At 43.5% G+C, this 20,626-nt stretch overlaps 1 protein-coding gene across 1 annotated transcript in view; it reads right to left on the minus strand.

Moving 5' to 3' along the window:
* msh3 (mutS homolog 3 (E. coli)) overlaps nt 1-20,626 on the minus strand; it is a 32,420-nt gene that overhangs the window by 9,386 nt on the left and 2,408 nt on the right. The window contains exons 7-19 of the mRNA XM_028996185.1: nt 20,415-20,581; nt 14,630-14,751; nt 13,679-13,787; nt 13,109-13,193; nt 12,890-12,999; nt 10,903-11,035; nt 8,166-8,353; nt 7,465-7,633; nt 6,013-6,077; nt 5,160-5,276; nt 4,218-4,325; nt 3,335-3,449; nt 1,610-1,767 (exon numbers count right to left, since the gene is read on the minus strand). Coding sequence (XP_028852018.1) covers nt 1,610-1,767; nt 3,335-3,449; nt 4,218-4,325; nt 5,160-5,276; nt 6,013-6,077; nt 7,465-7,633; nt 8,166-8,353; nt 10,903-11,035; nt 12,890-12,999; nt 13,109-13,193; nt 13,679-13,787; nt 14,630-14,751; nt 20,415-20,581 — 1,646 coding nt within the window. The remainder of the gene's footprint in view (nt 1-1,609; nt 1,768-3,334; nt 3,450-4,217; nt 4,326-5,159; nt 5,277-6,012; nt 6,078-7,464; nt 7,634-8,165; nt 8,354-10,902; nt 11,036-12,889; nt 13,000-13,108; nt 13,194-13,678; nt 13,788-14,629; nt 14,752-20,414; nt 20,582-20,626) is intronic.

Genomic DNA, 20,626 nt, shown 5'->3' on the forward strand with positions numbered 1-20,626 from the left:
TGTGTGCAGGTGACTATTACTGTGCATAATTATTAGGCAACTTAACAAAAAACAAATATATACCCATTTCAATTATTTATTTTTACCAGTGAAACCAATATAACATCTCCACATTCACAAATATACATTTCTGACATTCAAAAACAAAACAAAAACAAATCAGCGACCAATATAGCCACCTTTCTTTGCAAGGACACTCAAAAGCCTGCCATCCATGGATTCTGTCAGTGTTTTGATCTGTTCACCATCAACATTGCGTGCAGCAGCAACCACAGCCTCCCAGACACTGTTCAGAGAGGTGTACTGTTTTCCCTCCTTGTAAATCTCACATTTGATGATGGACCACAGGTTCTCAATGGGGTTCAGGTCAGGTGAACAAGGAGGCCATGTCATTAGTTTTTCTTCTTTTATACCCTTTCTTGCCAGCCATGCTGTGGAGTACTTGGACGCGTGTGATGGAGCATTGTCCTGCATGAAAATCATGTTTTTCTTGAAGGATGCAGACTTCTTCCTGTACCACTGCTTGAAGAAGGTGTCTTCCAGAAACTGGCAGTAGGACTGGGAGTTGAACTTGACTCAATCCTCAACCCAAAAAGGCCCCACAAGCTCATCTTTGATGATACCAGCCCAAACCAGTACTCCAGTCGGACCGGAGCTCTCTGCCCTTTACCAATCCAGCCACGGGCCCATCCATCTGGCCCATCAAGACTCACTCTCATTTCATCAGTCCATAAAACCTTAGAAAAATCAGTCTTGAGATATTTCTTGGCCCAGTCTTGGCGTTTCAGCTTGTGTGTCTTGTTCAGTGGTGGTCGTCTTTCAGCCTTTCTTACCTTGGCCATGTCTCTGAGTATTGCACACCTTGTGCTTTTGGGCACTCCAGTGACGCTTGACTTTTCTCAGTTCATGGGCAGTTATTTTGCGCCTTGGTTTTTCCACACGCTTCTTGCGACCCTGTTGACTATTTTGAATGAAACGCTTGATTGTTCGATGATCACGCTTCAGAAGCTTTGCAATTTTAAGAGTGCTGCATCCCTCTGCAAGATATCTCACTATTTTTTACTTTTCTGAGCCTGTCAAGTCCTTCTTTTGACCCATTTTGCCAAAGGAAAGGAAGTTGCCTAATAATTATGCACACCTGATATAGGGTGTTGATGTCATTAGACCACACCCCTTCTCATTACAGAGATGCACATCACCTAATATGCTTAATTGGTAGTAGGCTTTCGAGCCTATACAGCTTGGAGTAAGACAACATGCATGAAGAGGATGATGTGGACAAAATACTCATTTGCATAATAATTCTGCACTCCCTGTATATTGCAGTTCAAGGACCCAAAGTCGATGGAAGCAATGAAAACACTCAGCAGGAGCACAATATAGAAATGCCGCCATGCCGTACCAACAGAGCCTGTCTGATCCGCTGTGCTCAGGACCTCAGGATAGTGCTGGGAATACATATCACATAATCATCTTAAAATCACATTAAATATCAACGTACATTACCGGGCAAAAGTATGGACACACCTGGTGGTGGTTTTGATTGGTCAGTTTTGCTCTCACAGTAAGGAGGTACAACAGCCAAACTGAAGCGGGATGGTTTGAGTACCTGGTGTAGATCCCATCCATGATACCAATGGAAGCCTGTCGCGCTGGAACAAAGGAGCCCATCTGCGCCATGATGGTGATCAGTGCCACCTGACGGATGTAGGAGCTCTTTCCGCCCATGTTCGGCCCAGTGATGATCATGGCTCGCTTCCCGTCCCCCTGCGGTACGCATAGATGGAGAGGAAGAAACAGGGTGGGTCAACGGTGGTCGACATTTCACAGACCTAGATTCTTGCTGCCCACTTCTGCAGACTCTGGAGCTTGTTTTTGATTTGCGGCCTTTTAGGAAACACTCTGATCTGCGCTGGCAGTCGAAGCCAGACATGCATGTCAGGGAAGCCAGACGTGCGTGTTTCTTTTTCTTTTCTCAAGCACATATTTAGCAGGCACATGATCAAACACAATGGAACCGAGTGTCACTGTCATCATCGTTCTGAGCCACAGTGTAGGGTGACATTAACAGGTTCTGAAATGCGTGACAATTCAAGATCAATTTATCATTTTAACCCTTTTTAATACATTTTTATACATTGAGTTACAATGAAAGTTACAATTCTGGGCCTGCATTGGATCACTGATTTGGAAATTATTAAATGTTGTGTGATCTGTAGTGTACAGCTCTAGTGCAGTTGTAGGGTATGCCGTAAAGAAATCACGGCAAAACATTTTAGTTATTAATCTTACTAGAGCAACATAATTCATTTCTTAAGTTGAGTGTCTAGTAGAATAATTTTGGAATTAGGCCTAAGACCAAAACAAAGGAAAAATATCTAATCAAAATTAGAAAAAAAATCTATTGGTGATTATCTGATTAATTATAGTCCTCAATCTGGAATGGGTAAATGTCACGCTGTTCCTGTTTTTTTGATTATGCAGCGTAAAACAATCCATTTGCATTTTCAATTTTAAAGTTAGAAAGCTCCATTGAACAGACAGGCTCAATTCTTTACAGACCGTTTCAATCTGATCACAGACCGAACTGGCCACAGCAAGACTTGAATCTGGGCTTTTATCATCATCACGGTGTCTGAATGGGTTTACGGGACACGGCGCACAGTGACACCGTCGTCTGATGTGGCAAGTCTAAAGTCAACTTGGTTTAAGTTTAATTTTTTATTTGCCCCCCCCCTTCAGCCGAAACTAACGAGAGCAAAGTTTTATGAGCTTGACTCGCAAATCCAAGAAAGCGCTTTGATCACCACACACTGTTCTCGCGGGGGGAAAGAAGGGAAGAGAAGCAAAAGCGTAGTTGGAACAAGTGGGCAGCGGACTGAAATCTAGATTATTTTTTGAAACAATTTTCCCTCTGTTCCCTTGAATGGAAATTGTCCAGTGGATCTGCGGGAAAAGCGAGAACAAAAAAAAGAGAACAAGGCACATGCTAATCGTTACAGTCGAGCGGGGAGGCGGCACAAAAGGTTGCCCTGTTGCATTTTCTGACTGGAAAAAAAAAAAAAAAAAAAAAAGTTAACCTGATGTTGCTTTAAAAAGCCTCAGAAAGAAAGGCAAAAAAAGCAGCCTTTTCCATCAACGAACTCCTACACATACAAAAAAATAAAGATCTCAAAACTGAGCCAAAATGGCAGCTCGGTGCAATGAAAGCTGCAGAGTGCATGTGTGTGTGTTTCTGTAGGAGATCATGGCTCAGTGGGGACTGTGTCTCACACGGGACTGTGTGTGTGTGTGTGTGTGTGTGTATGTCCATTGCCACGGGAGACGGTCTCACCTGCAGCCCTGTGTCATTGGGTACGTACTGATCATTCTCTCCCAGCAGCACATCTATCACCGGGTGTCGGCCCTCCCGGATCACGATCTGCTGCTTCCCGTCCGACAGCTCAGGCCTGAAACACAGCGGGTCATGATGTGGGTGCAGGACGCTACTGCGGGATCTCTGTGTGTGTGTGTGTGTGTTAGAGAAGATGCACCAAGCACCAGGTTTCCCAGCAGCAGCGATGTGGTGGAGGAAAGGAGAGTTTCTCTGCACAGTGAAACAGGAGGGAGGGGGTGGGAGGAACGGCGTGTATGTGTGGGGGGTCTCGTTGGCGTAACCACTGCTTTCAAAGTGGAACCCACTCCTCCACACAGACGGCTGTGTAGGAAGTGGCCTCCTGTTGGACTGGAACTCTTCAGGCTCTCAATGCAGCCCGTTTCACAGCCCAGAAGATCTGAGCCTTTTAATCTGCACGATTAATCCCATTTTAACCCGAGATTGCAACTAAACGCAACATGTTAATACATTTTATTATTATATATATTACTGTATTTATTCCAAATCTAAAATAAAAAATAATAACCAATTAATAACATGATCCTGTGAACTTTCATCAGACTACAAACCTCTCCAATATTTTTCTCTGAAATATTCACAGCACTGTTCTGGAATCATAAAACAAAGACACAAATGAACAGAAAAAAAAGGACCGTTCTAAATAACCTCTGTCTGACAGAAGTGAGCTCTAAGCCTCGCGTGGCTGCTTCATTTCAGTCTCATAGTGCTCGTGAGGAGGTGTTAATGTGATTAAATGCCCAGGAAATATGAGTGCAATATGAAGTGTGACAGATGAAGAAAGGCAGGATATTAGAATTAAAAGCAAATCTCGTTAAAGCACCTGCAATAATTGTTGTCTTTAGCAACCTGGGCCAATGAGAAGAGGCAGTCCAGGGTTGCTAGGTGACACACTCCTTTCCTCAGGATGTAGTAATGCTCCCCGAAACGGCTAGAAAGGAACAGACAGAGAGAGGGAGGGAACATTTTTTTCACATTCACAATTGAAAGTTAAAAAAAAAATAAAATAAAAAAAAATAAAAACCACTCAGCATCTAACATTTACATTTTCAGCTCATAGCAGACACCCCCATTCCAGAGCGATATACACTCAGTAGTTACAGGGACGGTCCCCCTGGAGACACTCAGGGTTAAGTGTCTTGCTCAGAGACACAATGGTAGTAAGTCTTCCATTCTAAACAGCCATATAACGGTAACTATTTCGATTGGTTTTATGGTTCCTACTTAATAATGATTTGGTTAGTTTTGTGAGTCGACCGGCCAACTAAGAACAAGCTGATGTCGTTTATTAATAGGAAAGAACTGTGGGGAATTATTCCCAGGTGCTGGGGAAGGGCAGAGTTTGGAATTTACAAAGCAACATTAGGGCAGAGTAACAGTTTAATTACAACTATGAAATATGGTGAGATGTAAATTCACTGTTTTAAAGTGCATATTCTTTTATTATTGGAATGGCACAGGAATGTACAATATGATATTTATGATTTTATGGATGTGTATTATTGTCTGATTATTGTCTGTCTGATAAATGGTCTGGTACAGGACTATAAAGACGGGCCCAAGTTTTCAGTCAGGAGATGGACTTGATTATTATTATTATCATTATTATTATTATTATTATTTGGCCTCAGAAAGACAACCACTACTGTGTCGTCTGGCCTGCCACAATCACCGATCTTTATTCCCCATGATATGGTTCATAGGCGAGTGTGTTACCCACTAGGCTACCAACACCCAATCAAAAGAGGATCTGAAGATCACGTACTGGAGGAAGTTGACCCACTCTCGGCCGCAGTCGATGACCAGCTGCTCCCGGAGCTGCTGCAGACGCTTGTATTTGCCCACGATGAAGGGAGTGTGGTAGCGGCCCACCACCTTAGTGCTAGAGAGAGAAAAATATGAGTGAGAGTTTACGCCAATCATCAAACAAGACTAAAAGAACGCTCATTAATACTGAGAAAAATCATTTTAAATGTGTCTGGTGGCCGTTAACTGGAAAGTAAAAATATAGAAATGCAAGATGGGTTCTTCACGGTACGATTTCAAGCTCATTAGAATTTAAATAAATGAATAATCAATGTGCTGCTCTCTCAAAAATATATTAGCTGAAAACATTAGAAATATTTATAACAATGTAAATGACTGGTTGTCAGCATTGTATAGCCAGTAGTACTGCATTTTTGAGCCATGTTTAGTTCATTAACATTCATTTCGCTGCTTGAAAAGGTGATGGGAGGGTTATTGTCAAATAAATGTTGATGTTGATGACACATACTTTCTCTTTCCATTAAATATCATTTACAGTATATGACTTTACATTCCACTTCAAAAATGGTGACTTACTATTGTTTACTTTAAAACTACTTTGAAAGTCCCACATATTATTTAAATTTTTAATTTCTTTGCTTTAATCTGAGTGTGCGTTCCAACCTCTGGCCTGTGGTGTGCATGTAGTCACGTGACCTAAATCCCAATTTAAATTCCTGAAAAGAGCAACATATCCTACACAATCTAACAATTCTAACAAATACATTTATATCTGTTTTTTTATTTTGCTTAGTTTGCGTGTATGTATGTTGATTTTTAGTTTAGTTTCCATCCTGTTCTGCTCAATGTACCTGTTGATTTTGACCCAATTGGCTGGAACGGTAGACGACATGGAGTTCTTCACCTCTATCAGAAACTGTGGGGGGTTAAAAAAAGAAGTTCACAAGAGAGCAAGGGGTACAGACATGGTGGCAGCTTCCTCGCAGTCCATATGCGTAACATAACAGGGGTGTCCCCCTTCACCTTCAGCCTCCCCTTGAATTCCAGTCACATAACGGAGTTAACAAAAAGTGAATAAATCCACTCAGCCCCGGACAAGGTTGCGGAATAACCGCAGGAAATGACCGAGCCAGACGAGGCGAGACTCCTTGATTAAAAAACACGACGCGCAGAAGCGTCCAGGATCACCAGCCGCCCATCCGTATAATATGTCCTGTCCCTAATGAAGTCATCGGTCACCCTAACGCAGCCCTCTCACACCTCATGCTCCGTCTCTGGTAAACACCGGCACCTTTGGAGGAGCACGGCAGGACCTTCACCCGTTTACCGGAAAGGTTGGCGTGTCTGGAACGTCTGGCGGGCGCCGGGCAGGAACGTAGGGAAATGTCACCAGGTAAAATATTAGAAATGTTTATGGTCACAAATTTCATTCATGCTTGCATGTTTTTGGTGCAGAGTTGACAATTTTTTATGTGTTTGTAGAATTGAAAGAGTATTTTAACTGAATTTATTAGCAGCTTGTTCTGAAAATTGTATTAGAATAAAAAATATGTCGATTTCAGCACCATGTAAAGCAACAAATGTCAAATCTACACTGATTCGGCACTTCAGACTCATGAGAGACTCATGAGATGACATCAATGTGGTTCAAATGTGAATCGAAACAATGGGATGACCGTGTCATCTGATTTACGCCGTTCACACTGTTATGAAAGAACACGGATGTGAGAAAAATACTTAGGCCAAAAAAAAAAAAAAAAAACACAGATATTTTGCATGAGAGGAGATCCATAGACTTCAACATCCTTCCCTCAGCTTTCTTCCTACTGATGAGCATGGGGTTCAGGTCTATGGAGCACCGCACGCTTCCTGTTGTAATTACCCATGTCGACAGCTTCTGTGACCCTGGCAGGAGTGTGAGACCAGAGGGAATCGCACACAAATCAAAGCAAAAACACATCCACGGGCATCCGTAGAAATGTTGGTGGCGTCTGTACACATGCATTAGAAAACAACTGGATATTTGGAACAAGGAGTTGACCAGTCACCCCCTGAAGCGGGAGAAAAAGGATCAGATCCCTATACTCACAAAATTCAAATAATACAATATGTTATCAATGCAGTATCCAGCCATAGAACAAGAACATGTGGTTTAGGAATAAAGGTCGGGAGAATAAAAAAAACTGGACTGGATCCACATATTAAAGTCCACACGAACGTGTGATGAAATATTCTTCCAGACAGTTTGAGAGGCTAAATATTCGAAAAAATGCATGTGGACCACAAAGAAGCCTTGTTCTCACCTCCTGTCCAGACACTGTGACGTAGTCCAGCGAAGGGTTCCTCAGGGTCTGCCGGATTTCTGTTCTGTGTGACAGAATCTCAGCCAGAACCGCCTGCATCTCATCCTTCCGCTCCTGGATGGCGGGAAAATCTGACAGGTCCGTGAAGAGCTCAGTTTTACTCCCCTTCCTGCATCCAAATAGTAGAATGCCTCATTACTCCCTCAGAGATGGGCTAAATGCAGAGACCACATTTCACTGTGTGCACTGGGTGCTGTGCTGTGGTGTGTCACATGTGACAACTAATCACTTTCAAATTGTCAGTTCAACATGGGCACGACTTTAAAACCAAACAAATTTTATGAATTATGGACAAAGTCATGTGACGTGTTTGTATTTTAGATTGGGTTACAGTATTTGCAGGTCTGGATATTTACATTACATTTACAGCATTCATCACACGCCCTTATCCAGAGCGACTTACAGTCAGTAGTTAAAGGGACAGTCCCCCCCTGGAGACACTCAGTGTTAAGTGTAGTTAATGGTAGTAAGTGGGTTTTGAACCTGGGTCTTCTGGTTCATAGGCGAGTGTGTTACCCACTAGGCTACTACCACCCTAAGACACTGATATATGATATGACACTGATGTTGCATGAAACAGTTGATGTGAAGTGTTCTGATCATATCTGGGTCATGTAATGCGGCGCTGGCCGTCCACTCACTTGGCTGCACTCTCGTTCAGCACTCGGAGGAAGCCCTGCGCCGGGGCGAGCAAAGACGGGGTCTCCAGCAGCAGCCCCCTCAGCAGACTGCAGCACAACTGGGACTGCATGGCGGGAAGGAGGGTCTGAAGCTCTGCAGACAGCCGGGCAAGAACGCTGCTGATGAGGTAGAACTCCTGCGTGGAACACTGGGAAAACCAGTAACACACACACACACACACACACACTCAATGTAATGAACCAATTGTCATAATCCATTAACACATAGTGCAGTGAAAATGCAGTTGGGACATATCCATACATATCTATGACATAAAAAAACGACATTCTCTAGATTTGGAAGAGAACATTGTGGGCAGTAGAGAACTTATTTTGCAATGTGGTGACCAGTACAATTATTAATTCTACACTGATCAGAACAGACTGAACCTGAATGCCCCAAGTTATTACCAAAATTCAGCCGTGGTATAGAAGTGAGCAGGCATTTACGGAAATTACATCACCAACACCATTCACCAACCACAATGTTTGCCGCAACCAGGAAGTCGTGTTTTCCAAGAAAAAAAAATTATTAACCCACTGATTCTACATGGCGGAACAAAAAAAAAAACATTTTTACACCAAATCACCAAGCAACTACAATGCTTTGCACGACTGCATAAAGCACAAGAAACGGGAGGTAACCTTTCCTCTTATGACAGCATAAATTCCAGATCTGACCATCTGAATGGCTAAGCACATCACATATCACCCTTTCTAGTCTCCGCAGGACCATAGACAGGCTCGGGAAAATAATCTCCAAATATCTGACATTTTTTCCCCAAAGAAAAGGTAACAATGAATTTGTAGAAACAGCCCCCCAGAGAGACACTCAGGATACGTAGAAACACCAGGCTGGTAATTACGGTCGACATCAGGTTCACTGGGGTGATTCTGTTGCAAACAACTGGATTATCAGGCAGTAATTTGTATTTGACACACAATGCAGAGTTAGATAAAAAAAAAAAAAAGAAAAAAAAAAAGAATAATGGAACAGTTCAGCCACCGATAAACTAAAGATATTAAGGCTAATTATTTTGTGATTCACATTCGATTTTATTCTCTCATGCAAGGGTAATTATTTTTTTAATCCTTAATTAGGAATGGCAAGAAAAAAAAATATTGCGCCATGGGATGTTCTTCTATAAAAAAAAAAAAAGGGGGGCAATCCCCACGAGTTTGAATTCAATTAACTTTTAACACCTTTCTGCTGCAAATTCTCCTCGTAATCAGTACTTCAGTGTAAAACACACACACACACACACACACACAACCCATGAGCCCAGGGCCCGACCAATCAGAATTTGACAATAATAATCCTGTTGCCTTCATTTAAAACACTCAAGTGAAACTGTGTTACCACGGGCCTGAGCAGGAAGTGAGTCTTCTCTCATCGGCCCTGCACCGGCGCCAAATGGTGCACGGTACACGTATTCATTAGTAGCTCGATAATGGCGGACAGATGATCGGGGTCCCTTTAAGGCCCCTGTTGCCGGGGTGGCATCGCCCACAAGGCCTTTAGACAACATGTGCCACGCTCCCCTTTTCATTAGGCTGATAGGATCGTTTATGAATGCAGTTCATTAAACACCGGAGCCGCCGCCGACAGTCGGATGGTAGAAATGAACGCGTGCGGAGAAGCTCGGACGGTAGGCCTGGGTAAATTTCGTATGATTTTAGTGCCATTTTTTGGATACCAGGAAAACGGTCCAGGTGTATTCGGCATCATTGTGGACCTTGCAAATTCACCAGCATGGTCCCTGCACCATGATTTCCCTCACATTTGGCTCGCAGCAGTTAGCGGACCGGAACGATCTTCTCGTACGGTAATGTCTTGTGGTGTTTCTTGTTTGTGTAGTAAATCCATCGTCCTGCAAGTTGTGCGATGGAGTCCTTTTCCAACACCACAAACACACATACATTCACTTCCCATTGACTTTGAATGGGGTAACATCATGAGTCCAATGACGGTGTGTTGAATTTTTTGACTGTGAACCAATTCCATTTGTGGAATTTTTCAGAATTCCCACAATATTTACAGCATTTATCAGGCGCCCTTATCCAGATCGACTTACAATCAGTAGTTACAGGGACAGTCCCCCTCTGGAGCTATATCTAAATGGCACAATGGCAGTAAGTGGGGTTTGAACCTGGGTCTTCTGGTTCATAGGCGAGTGTGTTACCCACTAGGCTACTACCATCCCACCAATCTGGTGAGTTTACTGTAGTTGAAGCAGGTTGCCGCTCCTGTGTGGATGCAACATTTACCGGTAAACGGCGTTAATTTACATTAAGCTATAATGTATTAAAATATGATGTAAATGTTTACATATAGCAACAAGTACACAGATCAGAGAGCCACTGGGTGAACAGCAGCTCATTAACATTTTCAAGAACGAAGAGCTAAATCAGGGTGGTCTCAGACGCGTCTTACCCCACTGTGTTTACACAGAGCTTGACCCGCCGGGAAAAAAAACAGAGCTTTGCAAATGCCAGTCGGAAAACATTACCTCATCAATACACAGCAAAAGTCAAAATTTATATTGGCTGTCAGCATGTTTAAATCAGACAAGGAACTACTGGGATTTCAAACTTGAAAAGAAAAGAAATGGCCATCCGCACATGTCCAAGGACATCCCCTGTCCAACTAGGCGTGTGACGTCATCGGGAAGTTTGGCGTATAGTGAGCCGCCGCTACCTTTTTGTGGTAGATGCTGCAGATTCCTCTCTCAAGGTCAGGCAGGCGCTGGAGCAACGTTCTGACGGTGGGCAAGGCAGTGGACCCGGAGGCCAGGATTTCAGCCACCGCGTCCTGCCTGGCCTGGATCTCCCTGAAGACAGATGGTGAGAAAAAGACGCTTTCAACATGGTGTCCACTGCTATCCATATTAATCAGAAATATTATTAAACTTGTTTCTGGTTACATCAATATTATTAGCTATGAATTCACATCGCTCTAACACAGTACATAAGTGTCTAATGAATTCGAACTTATTTTTTAACAGTCCTTTGAGATTATTTTTTTTGAGAGTTTTAAACAAAAATGATAAAAATTTAGCTTCACGGTCAGGGTAAAATCCAGAATAGGCACATAATTGTTTTATCTTAAAATGTTAATGTTCTCTCAGTTACATAGATGAACACATCAGGCCTACACGGCAACAAATCGATAAAAACCTGGACTAGTTTCACCAAAATCTAAATTTTTTGGAGGGGGATTTAAAAGAGCTCATTGCTCTTTTGGATCAAGAATGCACTGATCTCCTAACTCCCACGCCATCAGGGGGAAAAAACAAACACCGCAGCTTCATTACGCACAGTCATCTTTTAGAAAAATAGATTCATTTAGTCACACAGTCATGGTACACGATGAGCAAGCAAAAAAAATGAATAAATCACAGTTGCACGAGGTTCACGGTCATTTGCTTCAACTCATTATTGCTCCTGAACGGCATACAGACGTAATCAATCCTCAGAGGACTTTTACTGCGTCAGACCGGGACTCGGTATTAAAAAACAATATGGTCACCGCAGGGAGGCCCATCGTCTCTGAGAAGCCAAAAGCCGAGTCGAATTTAGGCGAGATAAAAACACAAAGGGCAGGCAGCTACTTCAGACACGTCAATACACATAATCAGTGACAAAAAAAAAGTGGATATCACTGGACCTTCAGGCAAAAAAAAAAAGCAAGTTACAGTGAGTGGATGTTTTTGCAAAAAAAATTTACCTCCAAAAATGGGTTAAGATGGTTTTTATTCCTGCATCCAATAATCCACATGGCTAACAGACAATCCAGCGGCAGTGAAATTATAATCTGTTGCATGCAAGGCAAGCAGAGACTTTGGAACTCATGGCTGTTCACATGATTTCCAGTCAATTACAACATTTCTAATGGCAATTTACAAAAAAAACAAAAAGAAAAACAAAACAGGTATGCATCACTACATCTGCTACATCATTTGGATTCTGCCCCACTGGTTTTCATTACTGTCTACATTTGGACAGTATGTTAGTAAGTAAGCATTAGTAAAAAGAAGGGAAGAAGCAAGGAAGACTATTTTTTCTTAAGAAAGTGAAGTTATTGTCACATGTGATACACAGCAGCACAGAACATGGTGCACACAGTGAAATTTGTCCTCTGCATTTAACCCATCACCCTAGACGTGGTAGTAGCCTAGTGGGTAAGACACTCGCCTGTGAACCAGGTTCAAATCCCACAATTGTGTCCCTGAGCAAGACACTTAACCCTAAGTTGCTCCGGGGGGGGGACTGTCCCTGTAACTACTGATTGTAAATCGCTCTGGATTAGGGCGTCTGATAAATGCTGTAAATGAGTGAGCAGTGGGCAGCCATGACAGGCGCCGTGGCATGGGAGCAGTGGTGCTTTGCTCAGTGGCACCTTGGCGGATGGGGATTCGAACCGGCAACCTTCTGATTACGGGGCCGCTTCCTTAACCGCCAGACCACCATTGCCCCGCTATTTTTCTGTCTTTCAATGTCTTTTCCACCATACTCAGTTCCTCCTACTCATTTCTATTGGCTACACAGGTATTTGTCACAGAGCACAACATTCAAAGTCCGACTAGTGCCAGTACTATACTGATAACGAGAGAAAAGCACCTTGATTTCAGCCTGAGCTTTGAGCCACGCCCACCAAGGATCAGGGGGTAAAGTAAGGCACTCACAGGGCTGATGTCAGAGGCTGCGTGACCCATTTCTTCATCATTCTTCTTCCAAATGGCGTCTGGGTGTGGTCCAGCACCCACAACAGGCTTCCCCTTACAGCCCCTGTAGTCTGGAACAAAGGTCTGGCTGAGGAACTGAAGGAGCTTCTGGAAGGCCTTCTCCAAACCAAACTTCTTCATTCTCCCACAAACATCCCAGAAGATTCCCACTTGTCTAACCTGGTTGCAAAGCACCTCCAGGTTCTTCAAGGTGATGGCGGTGAGAACCATTTGGTCCTCGTCACTCGAGAGTCGTTTGAAGGCACTGAAAGACACAACATGCAGTGAGACCCAGGTCTCCTACCCCAGCCTTAAATTGAAGTGTTTTCCATTTTCATTTTTGTTTCGCATCAAACAAGAAGTCGTTCCTGCAAATGATGAGTGATAATTAAGACAAGGAAGACAAGCCTCGTTTATCGTCTCCAGGCGGCGCATTTCCCCCGATCTTAATTACGGCTTATTTCAGCGCAGGGCCACTCTGCACTAAACACGTTGATCAGCGGCGAGTCTGGGCAGCAGGGACGACTGATTCTGCAGCCCTATCAGGACTTAATGTACTTGTTAACAAAAGACGTGGGACTTTAAAATATGCACGGCGTCAGATTAAAGAGGATCAGGCAGGGACAATTACATCGCTCGACAATCGATCACCGCCGGCAGTGTTGAAGCGCTGCCAGGATAAACGATGAGGGTAACAAATGGGTCCACGCCCAGGGCCGGGCGTACTGTATTTCTAAAAGCGCACAGCACCTCGTGCAGAGAAGGACCCGCTCCAGCTTAAACTCGGTGAGGTACTGGATGACGGCGCCCAGGCAGCTGATAACCGGCCTCTCCAGGTGAACGTAGGGGCAGTACGAGTCTGTGGGAAGAAAGGGGGCGAGTGTTGAAATGTCATTTCGCCACCGGTCCAACTCCAGTCAGAGCGAGTGATGCTGAGAGTCACACTCTGCCTCACTTCCTGCGTGACAGCAGCTGATAAGGACACAGGAGGACACATCCGCCGGCTTCACGCTAGAAGACAGAGAAGTGCCTCATATTTCTTTAAAAATGTCTCCAACCTAGACCTGAAACCTCATGACCCACGTAATGACTCAATTTAGCATTTAAATTGGATCAATTATTGACTAAAAACCTAATTAAGATTATAGATTCTAGGATAAGCACCGGCAGCCTGGTATCATTCGTGGTGGATTTGTTTATCCAGATAAATGTATTTTTAAATTCTATCGATATTCATAGAATTCCATCAAATTTAAGAATTCCATCAAATTTTCCAAGGCCAAAAAGTTCTTCTTGGCAGACACTGTGAAAATAATTTTATTTTAATTAATTTATGTTGCTTCTAGCCTTTGTATAAGTCAATAGACGCCATATTGCAGCGAGCCACTAGGGGGCGATATTTTCAGTTTCTTATTTGTGAGTCATGCACGAAAGGGCACAGTGCACCATGACGGGTGGATAATCGACAGATTGAAGTCTTGTTTCATTTGATTAAGAAAAAACAAAATGTAGTAACATACGTTTCCCTCCTCACTATGCTATTCCTGACTCAATAATATCAGAGAATATTTAATATGAGGAGAACTCCCAGTCTCAGAACACATCCGCCAGTGGGCCATTAGGTCAGCAATAAGATTTGGGTGTAAAGCACACTTTGACACAGACAACCCAACCCAAATGGCAGGGAATGAAGGGCAATACCCTTTTCCTTGCAGTGGCGAGTCGGGTCGGCGTAAAAGTCCTTCACCGTCTTCATGGCCTCGCCAAATTCAAAATGCTGGCTGTCCCGCCGCTCGATACGAATTCGGTCATCAGTCTGAACACTGCAGTTCATGGCAGAGAGGAATATGGAGGGGTGGTGGTGGAAAAAAAAAATTAAAGTTGAAGGAGCATCGACTCACTGTGAAGAGAACATATTAGCATACATATGTGAGTTGAACATAAATATTAACATTCGGCTACAATTTCAAACGTTTCATTACGTATTCATTTCATTATAGCTGGACAATACATAAAATGATTATGAACTTTGATACTGTCATTAGTTTGAATATGCTTAGTTCTACACATACTACAGTGTAAAGTAGTGCATGAGTCTGTTCATCATTTATCATTCATATGGACCAATATCTATTAATACAAAATCAAATTTGGTCCTGATGAGGAGTAATATTAAAAGCCACCTTTTTTTCTTTTTTTTTACTGAAGCCTCAGCCTCGCCTATATCACTTTCTAGAAGCTCCCATTTACTCTAGACAAGAGTCAATAAACTGCAGAGGAAACAGAAACACACACACCTCCCCACTCAACTTCCATCATTTCATTCACTCTTTTCTGCTTCCCATTCATCGCCATGGTTCAAGGACTCCAGTTCTCTTTGTCATTGCTGCACGGTTGCCGGGGAAACCAGAGGCAATAAATAAATAAAAAATACATGTGGCTTGTGCAACTGTGCTGAGAGGATCTTTTTCCTACATGGGAAAACGACTCGTTCAGAAACTGAAACGATCCATTTTCAAAAGCAGGCACTCAGGCGGAAATATCAAGGACAAAATAATGAACAAATTAACACGGCCGACCCAAGACGGAACCACAAGACTCCTTACGATGCAAGGAACTATTATATCATTTCACAGAACATGTCACTTTCATCAAGGACGTGGTCAATAATTGATTTTTCGTTGTTGATTATGACCACGTAAAACACCGGGATGATTATATTTAATAAGAAAATGCGCTTATGCTTGAGATCACGCTCTCTGGAATTTATAAAACTGCACACAAGTCCCTGGTAAACAGACACGCGAAGCCCATGTGGAAAATTTGAAAGGGAACGTCTGGAAGTGCGGCGGCTCCCTGACTTAAACCAGGGAGAGAGAGAGCAAGGAGCCAGATAAAGAGTCCAGACACCGGTGCACCACCTCACTGCAGTATGTATATAAATCAGCCTGCTTGTCAGGGGCCTGTAGATTCGGGTGAAAAATCAAGGGTGATTAATCAAATCAGACCAATTTTCATGTGACTGATGTGAATCTGTGGAAGACCCCTTTCCAGAAGGTTTCCATTCTCATCACTGGTGCTTAAAACCTGCCACCTGCAGCATTATAAAGAATTTAAAGAATGTAAAGGTCTACCGCTAGTGGTTCAACATGGAATATACAGAGGAGAGATTAGTTAAAGGGCCCATGACATTATATATTTTTTTGCTTTTATATCTGTCTTGTTGGTCCCCTAATACTGTATCTGAGGTCTCTTTCCGAATTTCAGCCGTGGTGCAGAATTGCAGCCACTTTAAGCCAGTTTCTGTGTCTATAGTCTATGTCTTTCCCCTTATGATGACATAAGGGGACAAATTCCAGATCAGACCATCTGAGCTGCTGCTTTCTGAACGGCAGAGCAGAATGACCAAAGCTTTACACCGATCACCATTTCTAACCACTACAGGACCATAAACACTTTGCTAATTTTATGGACGTTGCAACCTTCCATTAACTTGGCTAATAAAACCCAACGCGACCTAGCACTCCCCTGATTGAAATGAGGCCATTGGGAACCCTGGTGGTGCCCAGGCCCCCTCTAGTGGTACACCAGGAGATAAACGGTAATCACTGTCCATTTGGCACTTTGTGATGACAACCGGCCAAAACTGGGACATAGGAAACATGCCGCAAATATGTACACACTTATATATACACATCCATAGACATATTACACTCTTTGGAATCATAGGGTCACCGATATTCTACTTTTACACGTTGCTGTGATGAGTTTTCTGTTTTCCATTTTATTTATTCATTTAGTTTGCTCATTATGATTATGAAGACAGGTAATGCATTCATGTGTGAAGGGAAAAAACCTAAATAAGTACTACCTAAGTAAAGTATCCATACTGTAAGCTCATGTGGGTCAGGGTCACTATCCACGCAAGATGCGTGGGGAGAAGGAACAACTGAAATATCGCACGACTCCACCTGGGCCCTAATCCGGTTGTAATTCTGCCTCGGGGGGGGCGCAGGAGATCGATACAATGGGGGTGTTAGTAGGGCATAGGCTGAACCTTCTGAACTCGCTTCTTACAAATGAATAAACGAACGAGTTAAATGATTTTCAGGAAAGCCAACACTTCGCATGAATGTCAGTAGCTGCCTTTGGCAGCGGCACGCTACCCATAACCCTCCCTCGGTCTAATTACCAGGGCGCTCGGCAACAGTTGCTATGGGGTCTCTTCTGCTTTGCCACCCTGGAGAAGCTTTTGCCACACGGAATTATCAGCAGCCCCTGGAACCCTTGTTAAGCAAACTGTCAGAACATGACTACAAATATGTGATTTATATCTAATATATATATATATATATATATATTATTTTTTTATTGCAATAAACAAGTCACTGTGGGGTGGGGGGTAGATAGAGAGAACTCCCAAAAAACTCCAAACACGCCATCAGAAGCAGATGCTGGCTGGGGCCATAAAAGAGTTGATATCACCATTTTTTATTTTTTTTTAATTAAAATGATCATTGCCGAGCCTTCAGTGCTCAGGGTGGCACAAAGCACGATCCAGCAGGGGCCTGCAGAGTTGCAGCTGCTGCATGACACTAAACGGACATTTTCAGCTCACGGCTGAACTGACCAAATCAATCGGCCCCAAGTTGTGAAAAGTGGCTGCTGTGGACCATTCAGGAAAAACCGCGCAACTCCAGGTCATGAAAGCTGCATCCCGTCCGTTCCGGGAAAAGCGCACAAGCAAATAAACAAGATGAATTAAAACGGAGACATTACTCCTTCCTCCTGTAATCTAAATCCCCCCTCACTCACCTACACGTCCCCGGAGAGGGCCGCAAATTAAAGGCCGAAGCATCCGCAGATAATCCGCCCCTCTCCATCCGCAGGTTCGGCCCCTCCCTCCTGCCGGCACCCGCATGACTGCGCCGAGAGTCGCCCCATTATCACAACAGCCCCTATTATCACCGAGCCGAGCTGGCCGGAGAGAGCACCGCTATGGCCAAAAAAAAAATTTAAAACACCAAACGTGCCACCCTCCCCTCTTCACACCTACGGGCTAACAGGGTTTTTAATGAACCTGTTGCAGTCCTTCTTCATAAGTATCCGAAACTCACCAAAATGTCCATGCGCCACAGTGGATGGGGACATGCGGTGGCGATGGTAGCAGGTACAATACATGAGGTTTTGTGGATACTCGGACCTCACATTTTTCCTGCATCCTAATAAATTGTAAAATGTTTTACAAAACACCATTTCCTCTTCTTCACTGCTATGTATGCATGTATGAATATTTTTTTTTAAGAAAAGGACAAACGCGGCATTTTTCTAAGCTAAACACAGAGAATTGACCAACGGCCACCACCGGGCAGAAATGTATCCCCCTTGGATGCAATTACTCGCAAAGATGTGCAGATTAGGTGAAGTGTTGAAACAATTATCTGCATATGCCACGCTGGTTGAGGACTGCTTATTGCAGGCCCACAAGGGAAAAAATAAATAAATAAATAAATAAATAAAAAAGCATCCTATAATAATTTATTATTTTTTCAAATATGGAAAAAATAATGGAAACAAACAAACAAAACAGTAGTGTAGATATAACTAGTTTACACGGCCCTAAGCCTAGCAGGTAGGATAGGTTTCAAATCCAGAAACGCCAAGGTGCCACTGAGCAAAGCACCGTCCCCACACACTGCTCCCCGGGCGCCTGTCATGGCTGCCCACTGCTCACTCAGGGTGATGGTTCAAAGCAGAGGACACATTTCGCTGTGTCACCGTGCGCTGTGTCAAAACCAATCACTTAATTTACTTAATTACTGACAGTTATCTAGTGCCGACACTGTAATCCTGCAGCAAGAGGGACATCTTAACATTAATATCTACATTGCATTTAAACAGCAACAATAACCTCGGGACTCCCGAGTGCCAGCAACAGCAGATCGGAGGGAATTGTTGGGATCCTAAATATCATATTAGTGTTTTCACCACTTTTTAAACTCCATAACAATAATGAATGATATGTGTAACACACACACACACACACACACACACACACACACACACACACACACACTCGCCTTTTATTCTTAGTAACTGGGTTACAATCTCATGAGAAAATGTAGTCACACTGCAAGAACCAAGTAATGCGGTAAGACACCTCGGCCCCCTGTTCAACCCGGGCGTACTTCCACCAAACAAGATTCCTCAGGCAGCTGGGTTAACCTACGTCCAATAGGAATTTAGGTAAGCAGCCTTCTTATTGGCTAATCATGACTTAACTTATTCCAAATCCTGTTGAAATATTACAAATCCAAATTCTCTTCACAAGCCCTCCCCCTTGAGAGCTACAGTGGCTCCATCGTCTGTTTTAACCTCCTCTGCACCGGGAGCAGCGTGTCCAGCACCAAAAAAAAAAAAAATCGATGCGCAGAGCTGCTGAACTGACATGTCCAGAGCTGATGTCGGTGCAGTGCCCGCTGGGAAATCTACAGATAATCCCGGCGCGAGCTCGGTTACAAGTGGCACGGAACGGCGAGCCTCAGTCCAATCTGACTGATACAGCGGTCAGGGTCCGTCTGGCATCTCCGTCATGTACAGCTCTTCAGAGTAAACCGTGTCTCTCCCCTCCCTGCTGTTGATCGTCCGGCACGATATTTGGCAAGAACAGGATCAGCCATTCTGGTGCACGGCTACACATCCCATCACACACCCCCAGCTGAGTGGAGCTTAACCATAAATTTACAGATTCAATCACGGTAAACTTACACATCAAAATTTCCTCAGATTACCAAATAAAATAAATAATAATAAAAGAAAAAAAACCCACAGGCACTTACTGACATCTAGTGGTGGCCAATTCATGACACAAAGTTTTGATACATAAACAGAAAAGTTGCCTATAACCTTATTTAGTGGGCACCTCATGACAATGTCTACCTCCCACTTAGTCATGATTAGCAAACCATTTCTTTTATAAAATGGTCTCTCGCAACTATCCAATATAATCCTATATAGCTCTAATCCTGTATGCTCTATATAGACAATATATACAGTACAAGCCAAAAGTTTGGACACACCTTCTCATTCAATGTGTTTTCTTTATTTTCAGCACCATTTACGTTGGTTGATTGTCACTGAAGGCATCAAAACTATGAATGAACACACATGGAGTTATGTACTTAACAAAAAGTGGAGACCTGGCCTCCACAGTCACCGGACCTGAACCCAATCCAGATGGTTTGGGGTGAGCTGGAACGCAGAGTGAAGGCAAAGGGGCCACTAGAATTTAAAACGTGGGACAACTTGCACAATCGTGGGACAACTTGCACAAAGTGGGCTGCCCCACTTTATATGTTGATAAGTGATGATCTGATTGGCTGATTAACAGTGCACCACATCTTCCTCTCTGGTTTAAACTACTAGTCCATAAAGGCTTAACGCATGTTAACCCCCCCACCCCCACAGTTCCTTCCAGAGGTGTTACCTGGCAAGAGCGATGTTCCTCAGGAGCCTCTCTGTGCCTTCAGAGAGGTCACAGGGCACCAGGATTTCTACAGGCTGGACCTTCAGCACTCTGGATTCCAGCTCTGAGAGGGAAGGACCGTCCTTAAAGCAGTCCACCATCAGGTCCCCTGTGCTGGGCTGGACCACCTACAACTCGGCAGAGAGGATGAAGGAAACGACCAACCCACTATT

This window comes from Denticeps clupeoides, chromosome 11 (genome assembly GCF_900700375.1).
Source record: "Denticeps clupeoides chromosome 11, fDenClu1.1, whole genome shotgun sequence".
Classification (NCBI taxonomy): domain Eukaryota; kingdom Metazoa; phylum Chordata; class Actinopteri; order Clupeiformes; family Denticipitidae; genus Denticeps; species Denticeps clupeoides.